At 36.4% G+C, this 20483-nt stretch overlaps 1 protein-coding gene across 1 annotated transcript; it reads left to right on the forward strand.

The window, feature by feature from the left end:
* The first annotated feature begins 875 nt into the window (after positions 1-875).
* On the forward strand, positions 876-18540 carry gucy2ca (guanylate cyclase 2Ca). Its single transcript, XM_030142251.1, has 27 exons — positions 876-1086; positions 4045-4157; positions 4330-4397; positions 4477-4701; positions 4788-4906; positions 5421-5520; positions 5836-5941; positions 6055-6196; positions 8135-8220; positions 9894-10011; positions 10181-10262; positions 10400-10493; positions 10710-10772; positions 10872-10943; positions 11197-11301; positions 12110-12196; positions 12349-12481; positions 12755-12892; positions 13091-13179; positions 13268-13359; positions 14633-14791; positions 14880-15072; positions 15204-15378; positions 16073-16171; positions 16301-16395; positions 16475-16551; positions 18310-18540. Exons 1-27 carry the CDS (start codon positions 876-878, stop codon positions 18515-18517), a joined length of 3249 nt encoding a protein of 1082 aa, XP_029998111.1. The 3' UTR covers positions 18518-18540.
* The last annotated feature ends 1943 nt before the right edge of the window (positions 18541-20483 follow it).

A 20483-nucleotide genomic window follows, 5' to 3' on the forward strand; every position in this document is an offset into this window, starting at 1 on the left:
AAGACTTTTACAGGCTTAATCCACCCTGCTTTTATAGCAGACAATATTTATCAGCTCCACTCAAGCCTTTGCTTTTATGGCCTCTGGTGACCTTTGCCCCTCACACAATGGAAGCTTCATCTTCCTTCACAGTTTGGAACATGTCAGATTGTATAACAACAACCATGCCATTTCCACCATCTACATATGGTTTTTGTCAACAATCCAAAAGTTACAGTTAATTTCCTATCATCAGTCTGTGAAGATACAGTGTTTGTTGTTTTTTTGTCTGACGTGGAGAAGATTTTGGCTCAGACTCAGACAGGAGGTATAAAGCTCAGACAGACCTCCACTTCATGTTTACAAACAGGATGAATTATGGCCTCAGTACGTTTCTAAGTGAAGCGTTAGTCCAGATGGACTGTGGGAGTTTTTCTTAACCCTGCCCTCCCTGTGACTGGTTCACTGGCTGTCACCTAGCAGTTGTTCATTAACATATGGAGGACAGGTAGACCAGCCTGTACCAAGGTGGAGGATTATTGATCTCACACTTTCAGTACAGGAACAAGTGCTGTGAAGACACTGATTTCTGATTTTTGTGCCTTCTCTTTTGTATTTAGTAAAAGTCATTGTTGTTAACATTTAGTTTTGTTTTTCTGGATTTTGGACCATCATTCAGGAGACAAATTCACTCACTGCTCAGTCACCAAGGAGCTTTTTTCACTTCTGTTTTTTCTGTTTTCTGTTTTTGCCATGGAGATTATCTCTTCAGAAAGACAAATGTAGCAAACTACACCTGTTTTTCTGTTTAACTGAACTCAGTTATATATTTTTGTCATGTAGAAACTGCAGAAAAGACAGATTTCTCAGAGAATAAGAACTTCTTGAAAATCAAGATGTACAGCTCACACAGTTTTCTTTACTTGGGGGTGCTGATAATGGCAGTGGTCGCCAACAAGATGCTTGATGACTGCATAACAAAAAAACCTCTGTATTCTATGAACGTTGTGCTGCTGGAGGACAACACATATGCGTGGAGTCGGCCTTTTGTGGAGGCAGCTGTGAAACAAGCTATAGCAGAGGACAGTCTGAAGAATGCTGCGCTTGGTATGGTTTCTAAATTACATTGTATGGATCCTATAGATAGTAAATGTAAAACATATATCTGGCTGTCAGGTTGCTCTATTGTGATTCTTAATGAAAGAAGTTTTAAGGACATGACCAGGTGTGTTTAATCAACTAAGAAAAAAAAAAAGCTTAAAGAAAAGCATTGAACAGAGAACCACAGACGCCAGGATGACTGTGGGAGTTTTTCTTAACCCTGCCCTGTTACTGTATAACATATGTCTGAGTGAGATTTAATTTAACCTAATTTGGTCAAACTGAGATCCCCAATAAAAATTTAAATGTTAACTAAAATTACATTTCTTAAATACAGCTTGTAGAGAGATACTGGATTGTATCTCTTAAATTTTGATTCATATTTTTCCCCTCACTTACTCTTGTCAGGTTGAATCATTTGATACTTACTTATAAAATAAAAATGACATGTTTTGGTACTTGATAGATTTCAATGTACATATTGTAATAAAAGAGCAATAAACCATTAATTGTATCTAAAATCATAAAGTGGCAGGTTCTCTAATATCAAAAAGTGCTTGATCTACTCATTAAATATCATAAACTGGAAGCACTTGGAGAGCGCAGACCTCCTCAAAGGCAGATCAGTGGCCCCCCCACCCCCAATCACCACCAAAATTCAATCATTTGTTCCTTGTGCCAGTATCAACATTTCCTGAAATTTTCATCCAAATCCATCCATAACTTTTTGAGTTATCTTGCACACAGACAAACAGACAGACAGGCAAACAGACAAACCAACACCGACAAAACCATAACCTCCTTGGCGGAGGTAAATATCAGTGTCTGACTTATTCTCATAACTTTATACTACGCAAAATTTTCAAAAAGTAAACAGAAGAATGTTGTCCTTAATGTTTTGAGACAAGCAAAAAAAGATTATCATAGTAAAATGCTAGAGGGCAATAAAAGTAATATAAAAGAAATGTGGAAAATTTTAAACACAGTAATAGGAAATAAACTTGCATCTACAAGTCTGCCTAAGCATTTCGCTAATGGCAAGGATGTTACAGAGAATACAAATGAAGTAGCCAATGAATTTAATTCTTTTTTTTGTAAATATTGGACCCAATCTTGCAAATACAGAATAGAAACAGGATGAACAAATAACCACTGGTTGGAATGGAGGAAATAAAGTAACTCAGTCCATGTTCCTTGATGAGGTGAGTGAAGAGGATATTAGATCTGTGGTCCCAAAAAGTAAAAACAAGACTTCTAAAGACAGTGATGGAATTGACATGATTATCGTAGAAAAGACTATTGATTGTATAACGAAGCCTTTAAGCCATATTTTTAATCTTTCCTTTTGCAAAGGAGTTTTTCCAGAAAGAATGAAGATGGCATAGGTCATTCCAGTTTAAAGCAGGAGATAAATAGAACCTGACTAATTACAGACCAGTATCTTTGCTGTCACAATTTTCTAAAATACTCGAAAAATTATTTGTGCAAAAATTTGATTCTTTTCTTGAGAAAAACAATTTGTTAAATAACAGTCAATATGGCTTTTGAGGTAACCATTCCACAGCTCTAGCATTAATGAACATAACAGAGGAAATCACAAATGCAACAGGTAACAAAAAATATACTATAGGAGTATTTATTGATTTAAAGAAAGCATTTGATACGTTAGATCACAACATTTTAATTTCAAAATTATTTTCATATGGTATAAGAGGAGTTGTTTTAGATTGGTTAACAAGTTATTTACACAGCAGACAATAGTATGTACAGTTTGCTGGGAAATTGTCTAATTGTTTAAAAATTGAATGTGGAGTTCCACAAGGCTCTGATCAGGGGCCACATTTTTAAAATTTATATATTAATGACATATGTGATATATGAAAGATAATGCAGTTTATGGATGATACAAGCTTTCTTTGTTCAGGAGATGATTTAAAAATGTTAGTACAGAAAATAGAAAATGAGATAGTTCAACTCAAAAAATGGCTTGATATAAACAAATTATCGGTGAATTGGAATAAAACTAAGTTTATGGTGTTCACAAATAGAAAAAAGGAAGAACATATTTCATTGTCTATTAATGGTGTTACGATTCAGAAGGTTTCAGAAATTCATTTTTTGGGTGTAATAGTGGATGATAAATTAACATGGAAGCCACATATTGCTTATGTAAAAAAAAAAAAAAGGTGTCTAAAAATATTTCTTTATTGAGTAACGCAAAATATGTCTTGGATTATAAAGCAATGAGAATTTTATATGGTTCACTTATTCTGCCATGTTTGAGTTATTGTATTGAAGCATGGGGCAACACATATATGAGTAACACAAAGCCATTGTTTTTATTACAAAAAAGAGCAATAAGAATCATGTATAATGTTAATTTCAGGGAACATACAAATGAGTTTTTTATTAAATCAGGATTATTTAAAGAAGTTTAAAGAGTTAGCTGAATTAAGGACATTGCTGATTGTGTTTAGAGCGAGAAACAGACTTTTGCCTGCAAATTTGCTGAGATTATTTGTTTTAGTATCACAGGATGAAAAACATAGAAGGAGGTTTAATTTTAAACAGCAAAGGGTAAGGACTAAAGAATAGAGAAGCTTTATAAAAGCATGTAATGAAATAATATAACTTATGGATTTTGGATTTGTTTTATTTGCTTGGACTATCATGTAAACTGTTTACTGTAATAGCTGTAACGACAGCCTATCTGATGTAAGCAGATGTTTCAAGAAAGGGGCAGGTATTATAAGTTTTCTTCATCCTGCTCCTTTCCAGTCATTTAGATTGGAATGAGTAAATTAATAAAAAATGAAATGAAAATGAAAATATGACTTTAGTTTAAGAGATTTTTAGAAACTTTTAATTTCTTCACCACGAGTCTAATCTAATCTCAACAGCACAGAGAGATTAATGAGTTTATTTTTAATATTATTAACTCTTATCTTCTTTCCATGACTCAAGGATTAAACTTTAATTTGACGGCTAACTACAATGGATTCAACACCACCGTGTACAACCGGCAGGGCTGTGGGAGCAGTAGCTGTGAGGGTGTGGCAATACTCAAGAAACTACATGTGAGTCTGCCCAGATTATATGAAAACATGGTAACGGGATGTTCTCGTAAATATATTTTATGACTGCAAATAAAAAAGCTTTAGGACTTCCTTTGTCATCCACAGCTAAAAGCAGCAGGTTTAGATTATGTGAAGTATTCTGGGAAATCGCTATAATGGTTTATTTCTGCAGGAAAAAGAAGAAGTTGGATGTGTGATGCTTGGTCCTTCCTGCACTTATGCCACCTTCCAGTTAGTAGAGTAAGTATAACTCGAGGTGTATTTAATCACATGCAATGCCTTAATACACTGTTCTTGACTTTTCATGTCCTGTTATCAGTGAAGAAATTGGCCTGAAACTGAGTATTCCTGTCATCTCTGCTGGAAGCTTTGGTCTCTCGTGTAACTATAAGCCCAAACTGACCCGAATCCTGCCTCCGGCGCGCAAGATCTCAGACTTATTGCTCCATTTTATGAATGAAACCTTAGATCCAGTCAAACCTCACCAGTGGCAGCAGGTCAATGTTTACAAGAAGTCGACCAATGCATCTGAGGACTGTTTCTGGTGAGACCACACAAGTTGTAGGTCACACTGACAGAGCACTCTGGCATATGGGCCTTTTTGATTTAATCCATTTGCTTTTGCCACAGGTACATCAATGCACTAGAAGCAGGATCTGCCAGCTTTGCATCAAATATAGAAAGAAAAATGCTGCGTGGGGAGGAAGAACTGTTTAAAGCTCTACGTGATCCTAAAAGATACAGTAACAGTAGGTATTTTCTTCAAACAGTTTCATGAATTGACAAAACCCTCCCTGGTTGCATATGTATGTCAAATATTATAGCTTGTCTTACTGATTTCAAGTTGATTCCCTGGTTTTTATGTTGACATGTTCAGCTATTTTGGTCCTATTTAACTCAAATCTAAGACCAAATACTAGTTTATTTAGAATATCATTTAGTACAAGTTTTGAACAAGTGGTTACTGGGCAATGTTCTCCATCTTCAGGACTTTAATAAAAAAAATCCATTGACTTTTTTTTAGTTGTGCTTCGATGTGGTTAACATGGAAAATGTCTAACTTTAATTCAAGTATCAGGTCAGAATACATATCATTGTATAAAACTTGCTTAATAAGCAAACGAACAGTGGTTCACATGATGAACATGTTGCATGCCAAACCTTTCCAGTTTTTCTTCACTCTAAAGGACACACAATACTGTCTGAATCAACTCCAGCTTTCTCATTTTATATATAGTCAATAAAGTGATTTGTTCATTTCAGTTTTCATCCTATGTGGGGGCAGTAATGACATAGTTTCAATAAAGAAAGAATTCGGACCAATCGACCCAGACATCATTTTCATCCTCCTTGATATCTACAAGTAAGTCTTGTCTATGTTTTTTTTGTCAAATAACAAACCAAAACATCCTCCTGAGACCCAGTGAGTAAAAGTTTTGGCTTTTTTACATAACATAATTGCCTTGATTTGAAACAGCATGATGCAACAATTTTTTCAGATACATTTTTTCATGGAATGTCTGCTGCAATGGACTGTTTCTTTGTTTTGTTTTTTAAGTAAAGCTCTGAAACTCTTGTCTACTACAGAGAACAAAAATGCATTGCTGTGTCTCAGATGGATGTACATTGAAATATGACATTTTGAATGTGTGGAAGTAATTCTGGATATCTTCCTTAGCCCTGAGTATTATGACAATAAAACATCCATGAGGGAAATGGAGAACGTCCTGGTGATCACTCTGCCACAGAGAAACTACAATGGACCAAGTCCATGGAATGACACGGTGAGCTGCACCTCTGATGAATACACAGCATCATGAAGGAAAACAGGTTGCTGATTTATCTACCCTCTGAATCTTTTTCTTTGTTCATTTATTTTTTTCAATCTAATGGCCAGATAAATGACTATGTGGCTGGGTATCATGATGGAGCTCTGCTGTTTGGAAAAGTGTTAAGAGAGAGGATGCTCAGTCAGCGTAACAAAGGGTCTGTTGATATTCCGCTGAGTGACAACCCATTTGCAAATGTCTCCTTTGATGGTATGTATGATCACTGATAACCCAAGGCTAGCAAGACAATAGGAGGTAGAATCATAATGTAAAAGAAAGTTTACAAACATTAACCAAACACTCAAACTATAAGCAGAGGTGAAGAGGATACTGCCTGGATCATTGAGTGCTACTGTGGGTCAGCTGTGTACTGACTGAACAGATAGCTAAAACTGAGGAAAGGCCACTAACATGTATATGACATTAATGACCTGGCCAACAGAGCTTTTTTCACAGCAGGTAAAGCACAGCTGTTCCTGAAAACATTAACAATGACCATTCCATTTAGTTTCTCCAGAGACCTTTTGATTCAAGTGGGTCAACATGAACAATTCCAAGACTTTAAAGTGTAACATCTAGATGTTATCCAGCCATTTAGAATGATGCAAATTATGGCTGTGTGCATTCTGCTTTAACAAGCTGGAATTTCTGCTTTGAAAAAGGTGCAGAACAATAGACGGGATGGCATCAACATGAGCGTTGTAGTTTACATTTGCTGTCTAGAAAAAAACTGCAGGACAAAAAGAGTTACATTTATGAAATCTGTTTAGGCATTTACCATTTATCCTTTTTGTAGATTTTGCACATTTTAATACAAGCAAGATATTTACCAACAATAAAATAAGATTTTTAACCATTTCCCATCGCTTCATATGGAAATCAACCGGTCAGAGAGGATGATTTAGATAGGTTATCTATCACAGTGAAGATTTACTTGCCTCTGTTTATAGTTCATTTTATTGTTGCCTGGTAATCTAGGCTACTCATGAGTTGCTTTGAAAGCTCTACTGTACACAAGAGCAAAATATGACTGTCATAGTAAGATCAGCTGAATTGTACAAAGAAAAGAAACAAAAAACAAAAAAATGAAAGAAGGAACACTTAATGTTCATTTTTTAGATTTACTTGTGAAAGGCAACTCCAAAATCTCTGTAAATTATCCTGTAAGGCTTTGGCTTTGGACACTTGTCAGAGTAAGTTATTAAACATACATTTCTCCATTATACAAAGTGAGAATTTGCTAGCTTTTCTTCCATCATATGAAACTGAATTAGACATTACAGACAAAAAGAATGGATTTCAGTTGACATTTCTTATAACAATATGAACAAAGGCTTCGAGAGGTTAATGAATGAAAAATGAAGCAGAAATAGAACCTTAAAACTAAAATAATCTTTGACTGTACTAACTATAAATTACAGTACTGTTCAGTTTTGGGCCAACATTAAGTTTGTTGGTTTTGTAAAGTTATAATGACCCCACATATGGATTTCTCAGTCTCTGTATTAAGATTCAATCTGGATACATGGGAAGGTATGTACAGCAGTGAAAACAAAAGCTTCAGGGAAAAAACAGCATCTGTAAACTGAAGTGGTTGTATTTAGTGTGGCCTCCCTCTGATGTTTTATACCAGGTTTCACTGAACACATGTCAAATGTTTCTGTTGCTTCTTGTCATGGGGTCAGAGGTCATACTAAATAGTGACTTCAACCTTTACCTTTCATTTGGTTCAGTTTTTGAGCATCTTTTAAGGCTGGGCACATATTCCCTGTATTTTTTTGTTGTATCTGGAAAAAAAGAGAATGAGAAATAAACATATATGCTAATTTCAACCCTGCAAAAACAACATAGCTAAATGTCACCCAAGACTTTTGCACAGTGCTGTACTGTATACCTTCTGTAAAAAAATGTCTGCTGATAATGAAAGTGATTGTTAAATGAAGCCCTACATGTTTGATTAAAAACATGTAGGGCTCATGTTCTCAAATTCGTGAAATTATAGATTCAGCTTAGTTTAGTTGAGCTTAGTTAAAATATAAAGGCCACAGTTTACTTTTGTGCCATGTGATTTAAATGCAAATTCTGGAAAATTCTAAGTACATCATTTGTTTTGTTTGTTTGCACTGTATGTGTGTTTGCTGTAACCAGGCATGGGTGGACACTATGTGCTCGATGAATACGGTGACAGAGATGCCAACTTCTCCATCATGTACACATCAAAAGCCACCTTTGAGGTGAGGCAGCTTTTTATTCATTCATATTTTGGGACTAACATATTTTTCAGCTGTCTTTTTGTACAAACACAATTCCTAGAAAAGTTTTCACATTTTCTAAGATTCTCCAATTAGCAGGTCAGTCAGTAACAAGTGAAAAGTTCATTATCAGCCATAAATGAGCATCCACCAATGGATCTTTCTTTACCAAGATGGGTAAATGGGAGAGAATTATCATTCACTTCAAAAAGAATATGTCAACGCTCAACCATTAATTATACATAATATGGTGAAAAGATAGGATAAAGCGGGTTCAGAAAATGAATGAATGAATGAATGAATGAATGGTGAAAAGATTGAGTCTGAGGCAATCCCAGTGTGTAAAGGTTATGGATGGAAACCACTGTTGAATGTGCCTGACCTTTGACCCTCAGGCAGCATTGTATGAGAAACGGTCATCATGAATCTAAATACTCGGTCTCAGAAGGACTTTGGAAAACTGTTGTCACTTCCCATTGTCCACATTCAGCATAGAAACTTTGCAGAGTTCCCTGGACCTGAGCTCATGTCAGATGAATTGAAACACAGTGGGAATGTGTGGTGTGGTCGGATGAATCCATGTTTTAGCCTGTTACTAATGAAAGGTAGAAAAGCAGCATCTGAGATGGTCTGTGACTGCATCAATGTCCATAGCTGACCTGATGGGATCGCTGATATGAAGGCATAGATTGGAGTTTTATGCAGACATAAAGTGTAAGAACCAAAATTCCACAGGTGTGACAATTTGTGTCTGAAGTTCATAACTGATTGAAAATAGGTCACTGTGACTCTGTCCCAACTTTTGTGGGAGTGGTGAAGGTGTCTTTTCTTCTTCTTCTTTTTTTTTTTTTTTTTTTTTTTAAATCTTTTTTTTTTTATTTTTAAATACAGTTAAGTCAAGGTTACGGTTCAGTCAAATTAACATTTTATCTAGAACAGGGGTGTCAAACTCATTTTCTTCTGGGGGCCACATTCTGCCCAATTTAATCTGAAGTGGGCCGAACCAGTAAAATAATAGCACAATAACCAATAAATAATGACAACTCCAAATTATTTTAGTGCAAAAAATAACAGTTATGCCAGTATTTACATTTACAAACTATCCAAACAAAAAGGATGTGAATAACCTGAAAAAAATGAAATTTATTAAGAAATATAAGTACAATTTTATCAATATTATGCCTCGACATATCATTTATACATATGCATTAAAGATCAGATCTATAAAGGCACAAACATTTAGTAACAGGCAGAATATTGTGAAAATTGCACTTAATTTTCTTCATTTCTTCATTTTGTTCAAGTTATTCACATGTTATTGTTAAAGGATAGTTTGTTAATATAAACATTTTCATAATTTAATGTTTTTTGCACTAAATCAAAGTGAAAAAATTGGTGTTGTCATTATTTATAACTTATAATGATATTATTTTGTTTATTATTAGTTTGATGCCCTAACTTGCACTTTGCAAATCTATCCCAAGGGCCGGACTGGAACCTTTGGCGGGCCAGTTTTGGCTCCTGGGCCACATGTTTGACACCTGTGATCTAGAAAATATCACAACTTTTCTGGAAACACGGTTTGTACATAAAAGAGCCAGAGTAAATGTAAACCTGTATTCTCATATTTTGCCTTTGCCTCTGTCTATTGCCAGTATGAAACCCTCTTCGTGTTTGACACTTCAATAAATGAAACCACAGTGATAGACACAAATCCTGTCCTGTTCTGGAAAGACAATCATCTGCCTTCTGACAGACCAGAAAATCGAAATGGTAACAAATGTAGTGATTTATACTTCATTGTATTCACTGACTGATTTGTCTTTACAAGAATGAAAAACTTTCAGATAGAGTAAAAATAAGATGAATTTAGAAATAGAGTGAAAGCTCCAAGGACTTTCCTGTTAATGCAGCTTTGTGTGTTGGTGTTGTGTGTTTTCAGTTCTTAATCTGCAGGATGTGATTTTGATCGTTCTGAGCGTCAGTGTTGTGGTGGTGACAGCCATCGCCCTCATCTTCTACAGGTAAACAATGCCCAACATCATAAAACATCATAAAGACCAACTTTTGATCTTCCATGTTTCAGACTAAATGTTGAAAACAATTTGTACCTCAATCAACCTTTGTGCTTGTGTATCCTGTGTGTTTAATAAACCATTAGGCAGAACAGAAAAGAACGTCTCATGCAGAAGAAGTGGTCTCACATTGAACCTCACTTGATAGGTCCACTGGATGAAAAAGAGGTTTATCTGAAGGTACAGAGCCTTATCGATCAGTTATTTATGCATTTTAAATATATAAATCCAAACTTTTCACCCAGCTGCTGATAAAGAATCAAATGAGACTAACATGGCAGCGTAACATTAGATAATAAAATAAAGAGAGTGAGACAAAGAAGTTAGAAAAAGAAGTAAAGGGATGAAATAGATGCTTAAAGAGGTTCTCACAGTGGTGTATGTGGTGTGTAACAGATTGATGAAGATAAGAGGAAGGACAGCACATACCAGACACATCGAGGCCGCTATGACAAGAAGGTGACAATATTTCCACTATAAATCAATAAATTAGTAAAAAGACAGAGATCAAGAAAGATAATGGATCATAATATTGAATGTTTGTTTTGTATTCATTAGCCTGTGATCTTGAAAGAGCTGAAACACACAGATGGAGACTTCAGTGAAGACCAGAGGATTGAGCTCAATACTGTAAGTCAACCTTGGTGTTATGATGTAGCATGAATGTTGTGTAACTCTGTCACGTCATAACAGACACATGCAATAGAATAGAATAGAATGCCTTTATTGTCATTATACATATGTACAATGAAATTGTAAGGATAATTGTAATGGATGTGATGGATCTGTCTTGTCAAATGTTTACTCCTGACAACATATGCCAGTGCTGCCTCTATAATGTTCTCTGTCTCTACCTTTTCTCTCCCATGACTTTATGTTTCAGCTGCTACGGATTGATTACTACAACCTGACCAAGTTCTACGGCACAGTCAAGTTTGAATATGGTGTCTTTGGGGTGTTTGAGCTCTGTCAGAGGGGCTCCCTTCGGGTAAGCATCCCCCTCAAAAAAACACACAATCCCACAGCCATTAAATTATATTTACTGTGTGTTTTTGTAAAGAAATGAAGATGCTGGATGTTTTTTAAATCCGAGATCCTTGATCTTATGCATCTGTTCATACAGTATAATTTATAAAGTTTGTTACTTTGCAGGGATAAGGGATTTATTTCTTGCTTAGGAAGGTTAGGATGTTTTTGCTCTATTTTATTATGAACCACTTCACAGAAATAATACCTCATATTATTGCATATATGTGTTTGAAGACAGATTCATCACTGTGTGTGCACAAACCTACAAGCACATTCAATCAGTCTTTTATCAGTTCTATTATTTCAGATCTACTATTCAGTTCTGTTATCACGACAACTGTTAGTTCTGTTTATTTGGTGAAATCATGTTTTAAAACCCAACAGAGAGTAATTAATATAGTAATTATATGTCTATGACTTTATTTGGTTCTTTTCTATTATAATGTTTGTTTTTTTACCTGTTGCTATGATTCTGCTGCACATTTCTCCATTTATTGCGACAGTGCCCATATCTTGTGTCAGCTGCCATGACTGCCCCAGACAAGATCATGACTAACGTGTTTTTTTATGACAGCGTTAAGTGACGTTCTTTCTTCACTGCTCACAATGACTCTACTGTTCATTTGATAGATAAGGCCCGGGTAGTTTAAAGAACATAGAAGTAGTGTCCGTGTGTAATCACACACGCACAGATTAACTCATTATTAACAGAGTGCAACATCTAAGCAGGGTACCAGAAGTAATAAACATCTTATTTTTTTTTATAGTACATTCTGAATGACAGGATCTCCTATCCTGATGAAACCTTCATGGACATGGAGTTCAAGATATCAGTCATGTATGACATAGCAAAGGTATTGTTTGTTTTGAATCCAATTTTTTTTTTTTGGAAGTATGTCATTTAATTGTACATTTACCATGGAAAAAATACTGATATTATGTAAAATTAGAAGGGATTTCACTCTTACACAATCATTACTCTCCTCCTTGTTTATACATTCTATAGGGGATGTCATATCTCCACTCCAGTAACATAGGAGTTCATGGCCGACTCAAATCCACAAACTGTGTTGTTGACAACCGCATGGTTGTTAAGATCACTGATTTTGGCTGCCACACCATCCTAATCCCAGGCAGAGGTGAGGCGGAGTTTGTCCTGAAAACATATGAACAGCCTTAAGTCCAGAACTACACCTGAAAAACATGGAAAAATGACATTATGGTTGGCATAAATCTCCTCTCCTCTCCTCTCCTCTCCTCTCCTCTCCTCTCCTCTCCTCTCCTCTCCTCTCCTCTCCTCTCCTCTCCTCTCCTCTCCTCTCCTCTCCTCTCCTCTCCTCTCCTCTCCTCTCCTCTCCTCTCCTCTCCTCTCCTCTCCTCTCCTCTCCTCTCCTCTCCTCTCCTCTCTCCAGATCTGTGGACAGCCCCAGAGCATCTACGTATAAATGGCGTGTCTCAAAAAGGTGATGTGTACAGCTATGCCATCGTTGCCCATGAGATTGTTACGAGGCGATGTCCATTCTACACACAGTTTTGCTCTAACCGTACAGGTATGAACATGATTTACTAAGATGAACTGAGTTGTTTCTGCAGAAAAGAGCCTTTTTTCAGATTAAGTACACAGTAATTCAATTTTAAGAAAAACAGTAGTATAGTAAATGGAGTTTACCAAGCTTTAAGTTTAATCGTGCATCCTCTGATTGGGCTGCTCCTTACTGTGCTTATGTGAACGATATCAATCCCTGTAGAAAAGATCTACAGAGTTCAGTTCCCAAGTGAGAGGGGCATCTTCAGACCTGACCTCAACTTTGATGGTGCATTAGAGAGGGAGATAGAGGTACGAGAATCGCAAAACAGCAAAAAGTAAAAGTGCTCCAAGTGGGAATAAACACTGATTCTTCTTCTGATTTTTTGTGCCTATACAGTTGTATATGCTCATAAGAAACTGCTGGGATGAAGACCCAGAACGGAGACCAGATTTTAAAAAAATAGAGATGACTCTGGGTAAGATTTTCAGGTATGTCAACATGAACGTTGCAATTTCCAAAAGATTTTGTTGGGATTTACTCTTATTTTTTTATCTTATTAAGTCTGGTTTAGACCAGCTCTAAATGCAAATTGTCATGAGATAACTAAAAATACAGAACATTTGATTGATTGATTGATTGATTGATTTGGTCTAAGCAGCTTTAAATAGGGTGGTTACTCATACTGAAGGCTGGGACAGGAGTTGGCCATACAATGAGAAAAGTTAAAAGTTCACTATTATATCTCATTTGTAATACTGGCAGAGGTGTAGCTTACTTAAGTCAAAATTTTGGTTATCTATGCTTTTCTGGAGAAATTATTTTTCAGCCGACTTTTTACTTCTACTCCTTATATTTTCACGCAATTATCTGTACTTTCAACTCCTTACATTTTAAAATAGCCTTGTTACTCCTCTTTCATTCCGGCTTGTCATCGTTCAAATAAAAAAAGAAAACTATTCAGATGAATCGTGCCATCCAGATAGAGTGAATATGATTGTGGTTGGATGAGAAGTATAAACATATACCATTCCTACACCCTATTGGTTTGTAAGCGATCCATCACACTTTTTGCACTATTACAATACTTATAGGCAGCTAGTCACCATATCTTCCGCTCCATGAAACACATGTTCATGCTCAGTAGTGCACATATATGGTTCTTTAATACATTTGCATTGTACTAAAATGCGTTCATTTTCAGTGGTCATATATGTAGCTGAAACAAGTAGCCTAGTGCATCCCAAATTTTCAACATTAACATTTTAATATAACATTATTGTCATTATGGCCTTTAGAAAAATGTTATTTGGGGAGGTGGGGTAGTGCACTATAGGCCCCTGTGGTGTGGCCTAAGCTTTTGTCCTAATGCCATTTTCCCACCTTACATTTACTTTTATACTTTAAGTCGTTTTGAAACCAGTACTTTCACACTTTTACTGGAGTAAAAAAGCTTGAGTTGATGCTTCAACTTCTACAGAGGTCTTTTTAAACCCTAGTATTTATACTTCTACCTGAGTAATGCATGTGAATACTTTTGACTCCTCTGAAATACTGGACTGTAAAAATCAGGTTTGTTTAGCTATCTATATGTCCATTAATATGAAAGTTTTAAAGCACAAACAATAAAAAGACCACGTGTACAGACTGTGGCATCCACATATTTCACGTTTTTTTTAAAATTTCAGTTCTTTTATATAATGACTGATTCATGTAAAACATAGTAAAAAATAATGATGATGATGTATTTTTCCTGTGAAACAGTAACCTGCACAACCAAGCCAGTGAGACATACATGGACAACCTGATCCGTCGGCTGCAGATGTATTCCAAGACTCTGGAGAACCTGGTGGCAGAGAGGACAGCTTTATACAAAGCTGAGCGAGACAGAGCTGATCGCCTTAACTTTATGCTTCTTCCTGGGTACATGTGTTAACGTATTATAGTATAGTATATTACCATGCCTTTCTAAGTAAATGTAAGTGTAATAGTGTCCCCTGTGTCTTCTCAGGCCAGTGGTGCGTTCACTGAAGGAGACGGGCCGAGTGGAGCCAGAGCTGTTTGAGGAGGTGACCATCTACTTCAGTGACATTGTGGGATTCACCACCCTCTGCCACTACAGTACCCCTATGGAGGTGGTGGACATGCTAAATGACATCTACAAGAACTTTGACAGCATCCTCGATCACCATGATGTGTACAAGGTACTGAATACATTATAATAAGACATCAGTGTTCACTGTTGTAGTCAATAAGGTCAGAGGCCTGAAGTTTGGTAAGGTTGGTATAATTGGCTGGTTTTTACTAATTGTTCTATTCATTCATTGTGTGTCAGGTTGAGACAATAGGAGATGCTTATATGGTTGCATCAGGTTTGCCCAAACGCAATGGTGACAGGCATGCAGTGGACATTGCCCACATGGCCCTGGACATCCTGGCATTTGTCGGGACTTTTCAGCTGCAGCATTTGCCTGGTATTCCACTGTGGATTCGCATCGGTGTCCATTCAGGTAACTTTTTTTCTCTCTTTTTTTTTTTGTGATTCTAAATATATTAGCCTCCTCCTTAGCCCCTCACTTTTTCAGTTTCCCTTAGGTTACAGTGATCTGGTTTCCATTTTGGAAATTTTGTTTCCGTTTTACCTCTTTCCTGTGACGTTACTGACATCTAGTGGCAAAAAGTAGGCACATGTTTCACAGTGATCAGAAATATGACCATGCATGGACTTTTCAATTTTCACCAGTTATAAACCTTATGCAGTAATGCTAACCCCTCTCTTGGAGGTGCATTATTTTATGCACTTGAAAATATATACGGTACAGCAAAAACAAAAGATAGCCATCAATAATAAAGAAGTTGGGAAGGTAAACAATTATGAGGACATTACAACCTTTTTGTTATTCTCTAATTTTCTTTATAAATTGTATTTATTTGTTTTTGTTGTATGGTATTTTATGTCTTTATAGCTTTGTCCATGTCCATGTATATGTATGCTAAAGTCTTCTGTATGATGTACCTCTTGACATAAAAAATACTTACTGCAAATAAAGCTCTTAAAATATCATGCATAATGTTTTACAGCACGTGGAATATCCAAATAATAATTTATATAGTGGGATGCAAATGAAATAAAGGAGATGCACAGGAGAGTAAAACTGACAAATGTATGATTAATCTTTTGTAAACATGTGAATGTGTTTGTAGGACCTTGTGCAGCTGGAGTGGTAGGGAACAAGATGCCACGATACTGTCTTTTTGGTGACACAGTTAACACAGCGTCACGCATGGAGTCCACAGGCCTACGTAAGACACCCCATATAGATTATTATTGTTCAATCATAATCCTGGCCACCAAGGTACGGCAAGTGATATCTGAGTGAAACTGAAGTGTGGATTTGAATCTGACTGATCTGTTTCATGTCGTCATCTCAGCTCTGAGAATTCATGCGAGCCAGTCCACCATCAACATCCTAAAGAGGACAAACTGTAAGTTTGAGTATGAAAAGAGAGGAGAGACGTATCTCAAGGTGAGTTGAAAGCACATAAAGGCTTTTTATGTCGATAACATAAGTACAGTGCCTTCATATTTCATTTTCTGATCCACAGGGCAAAGGAAAAGAGATGACATACTGGTTAACTGGAGTAAGTGGAGGAAGATACAACCTACCAACACCACCAACAGCGTAAGTAATAAAGAGAATGACATGTAGATTTACATCAAAAGAACGCACATCCTGTCATACTTATAAAATTTTATACAATATATGAGGTGAACTGTGTGCTTCAGCCTCAAAACAACTGGAGGTGGAAATGTATGGTTTGGTGAGACTGTATTTGAATAAAAAGCAACACAAAAAATCAGTAGCTACAAAATATTGAGAGGAAAATCTCAAAATAAATATATGGTATTAAGTGAGAAATTATTTGGCTTTTAAAATCATGTCACTAATTAAGTGACATGATGAAAATAATCCTCTCCTCAAAAAATGGAAAAGAAAACACCACTAGTTTTACCTAGAAATAGTATTTCTAGGTATGTTTTTTGAGTAAAATTAACATTTTTGTTTATTCTAGGAACAACTGACAACGTTTCCCCAAATAAAAATATAATAATTTAGAATATATAATTGCAGAAAAATGAAAATTGCTCAAAAATGACAAAAAAACATATACACAAATATTTTTAAAAAATCTAACATGGTCTAATGTTTTACTTTATGAGCAGTTTGAGAATCAGTGTTTGGCGTCTCCATCAGTCTTTCTCTTTGTTGATTGTCTTTAAACTTCTATTGTTTGGTAATTTTATCACATTTCACTGGTTATCAGTGAGATTCAGATCTGGAAATTTAGAGTGGCCACCTAATTTTCCCATATTTTCATATGTCAAATTATACAAAATTGCATAATTATATTTCTTTTTTCCCTTGGAGAAGGACTCGACCACCACACACTGTAATTGTGCACCTCTACAATTTTAGTTTGCACAATGTTCCTGTTCTTGACATGCTCACTTGATTCTTGCAAACCACATTACAAAAATGTTGGAACATGGAAAAACAGATAGAATGCAATGATTTGCAAATCTCATACATTTTATTCAAAATCAAACACAGAAAACATGTCAAATGTTTAAAATGAGAAAATGTGCCATGTTAAGAAAAAAAAAAAAAGATAATTGTTAAGTTAATGGCAGCAATGTGTCTCCAAATAGTTGGGACATGGCCATGTTTACCTCTATGTCGAATCCCCTTTTTCAGTTCCATCAATAAATATCTGGAACTGAGAAGACCATTTATTGGAGTTTTGACAAAAGCATGTTGTCCCACTCTCATTTGATATTGAATTTGAACTGCCCAGCAGTCTGAGTGTTTTTCTTTTCATGTTTTTAATATTTTCAATTGGTTAATGGTTTGGACTGCAGTCAGGCCAGTTCAGCACCCGTACTCCTCTACTGTGAAGACATGCTGTTGTAATAGCTGCACTATGGTTTAGCACTGCCTTATTGGAATATCCCAGGCTTTTGATGGAAAAAAGGTCATCTGGAATGGAGCAGGTGTTGCTTTAAAACCGTTGTATACCTTCAGCTTTGATGGTTCCTTTCCAAATGTGAAAGCTGTCCATTCCATAGACACTAGTGCACCCCCATACCGTCAGAGATGAAAGCTGATTGGACCCTTTCCACTTAAGTCTGGAGGATGTGGTGCCTATGGTTTCCAAAAAGAATATTACATTTTGATTTGTCTGACCTCAGAACAGTTTTCCATTTTAAATGACCTTTGTGTTTCTGGATTATGTTCACATATGACTTCTTCCTTGCATGATAGAGTTTTAACCTATACAACAGTCTTGAAACCATTTAGCTGTTGTTAATTACAGCTTTTCATGCATGCTGTCATGTCTACATCCACATTCTAAAATTAATATTCTATTCATTTCATCAGAGAAAACTTCCAGCGGCTTCAGCAGGACTTGGCAGAGATGATCGTGTCCAGTTTAGTAAAACGCGGGGAGGGCACAGAGGGCTTTGAAAAGAGGAAGACCCTGTCCACCAGAGTGCGTCGGAGGGACACTAACAGTAGCCTGCAGAGGGATGGTCCACCAGAGTACTTCCACCTGGCTGTCACTGACAACCCCACTACCTACCTGTGATTCATAGAGGAGCTTTCTGTACAATATAGAAGTACAGCAGAACCTGAGAGAGAGGACTGCTGAGTCCATTCATGGTGAAGAGGGACAGTAGAGCAGCAGTGGGACAGTCATGCATCTTCTAATGTTAATATAATGACAAATATGCCTGCTACATGTTCTGAAGCCCTATCTTTACACATTGAACTACATGAGCTCCATATATTACAACATTAATCTGCTTGTTTTTTAGTTTGATAAAAGAAAAATCCACCATCATTAAAACAGGATATGAAATACTGCAGATTTTCAGAAGAGTACTAGTAAATACTGTAACTGGAACTATTTTTGGGTGGATTTTCATTTATAATTTCCTCAGATAAAAATGGTATTGACTTTTAATACAACATAACTTATTGTAATTTGTAAGAACATAATTGATGACCCACCCCTGACCTTTGGACGCTGAAACCATGTGGATGTCAGTACACGACTTTTTTTGCAATGTATGATGAAGCCACATCATATAGTCTGTCCATGTTTTACATCCATCTGAGAGTGACTCAAATAGTGAGAGAAGGTATTGGCTTGATTTTACTGTGAACAGTTCTCCATTTGTGTCTCAATGCTGTCTGTGGAAAGCTCATTGATCAAGACATTTGACAAAATTATTTACCGTGTAAATAGCCTTTTCTGCTGCTAAGACAGTGAATATTATATTCCATAAAAAGGCATTATATTATATAGTCAATATATTTAGGAGCTCTGACAACATTTCTCCCTCATAGTAGAAGAAGGCTACCTTGTTTTCAGAGCACCAGAAATATTTACTATGACGTGACTTTTTTTGTTTTATTAAATGATGGCATAAAATTCTGAGTGGTTTCTTTGGCTTGTACCTTTGGAGTATTTAATGGTATAAAATACAAAGTTGTGCACATTATCTTCAACAGTCTAAAGTCTAATATTATGCAAAAAAAAAACCAAAAAAACAAACATGTTTGAAAAATAAATGTATCCAAAACAACAGACTGGAAAACCCACCACACACCCACACAGATCGCTACACAGTTTTCGTTGTCACTAAGGCAGTGCCCCCCAGCTCTGTGGCAGGAAGTGGGATTGTGTGTTCTCTCACTGCGCTACATGTGGGCAACCCTTCGCTCCCCCCTCTCCCGACATGCTTTATGGGGTCTCTGCATGCAGTGAAGCCCTCCTCTGACCTAAAGCCGGTTTGGACCCCAAGGTGCAGGTGTCTGCAGAGCGAAGAGGCCCCTGCTGCTCCCTCTGCCTGGCCGTTGCTTTCTACAGGGAGCGCGTGCTCTTTTTCTGTTTTCTGAAGAGGCTGCTGAGCTGGTCCTTCCTCCACTGCAAAACACACACCATAACATGACTGTGACTGAAACTGATGCAAATATTAAATACTGTGTCATGAGATCCTCTACAACACCTTGGACCTCAAATGGAGCTTCAGTTCTAACCACATAACATGTTGTTAGATTTATGGCATATGTTACTTTTGATTCTGGGTGATTTTGCATGACACAAACGAAATTTCAAGAAAGTTTAAATGAAGCCTTGTTTCTGGGCAATGAGTCTTACTTACTTACTCTTGTTTTTCATAAGAAAAATATCTCAGTTTCTTTAAGCGGCAACAAGCTATATACATTATAATCCAGCAGAGGAACAAGATTGTTATCATGATTTCAGTTTATTAGTATTAAGTCTGTCTGAAATCTCAAACTCTTTAATAACAAACAAATTTTGGCATTTTGCTTCGTTATATAAGCTTTTTTTCTGTGTCTTTTGTTCTAGCAAAAGTACCCACTGGAAGATGTTTTTATTTTTGTTTGGTTATTTTTGTTTAATGCAAGACGATATAGTTTCATTAAAGAACTCTAAAATCTTCCAGGGTGTAAGGATGTTTTGGTAGCGGATGAGTCTTGAGGCACAAACACCATCCCTCCAAGAGGCATTCCCTCCTTTGGTG

The sequence above is a fragment of the Sphaeramia orbicularis genome, chromosome 8 (genome assembly GCF_902148855.1).
Source record: "Sphaeramia orbicularis chromosome 8, fSphaOr1.1, whole genome shotgun sequence".
NCBI classification, from domain to species: Eukaryota; Metazoa; Chordata; class Actinopteri; order Kurtiformes; family Apogonidae; genus Sphaeramia; species Sphaeramia orbicularis.

What these genes read in the sequence shown, in the direction of transcription:
- gucy2ca (XM_030142251.1), top strand. Translation starts at nt 876, where the DNA reads ATGTACAGCTCACACAGTTTTCTTTACTTGGGGGTGCTGATAATGGCA. An exon ending in AGAGGATTGAGCTCAATACT is followed by an intron (nt 10,944 to 11,196) that starts GTAAGTCAACCT and finishes TTTATGTTTCAG; the next exon opens with CTGCTACGGATTGATTACTA. An exon ending in CATCCTAATCCCAGGCAGAG is followed by an intron (nt 12,482 to 12,754) that starts GTGAGGCGGAGT and finishes TCCTCTCTCCAG; the next exon opens with ATCTGTGGACAGCCCCAGAG.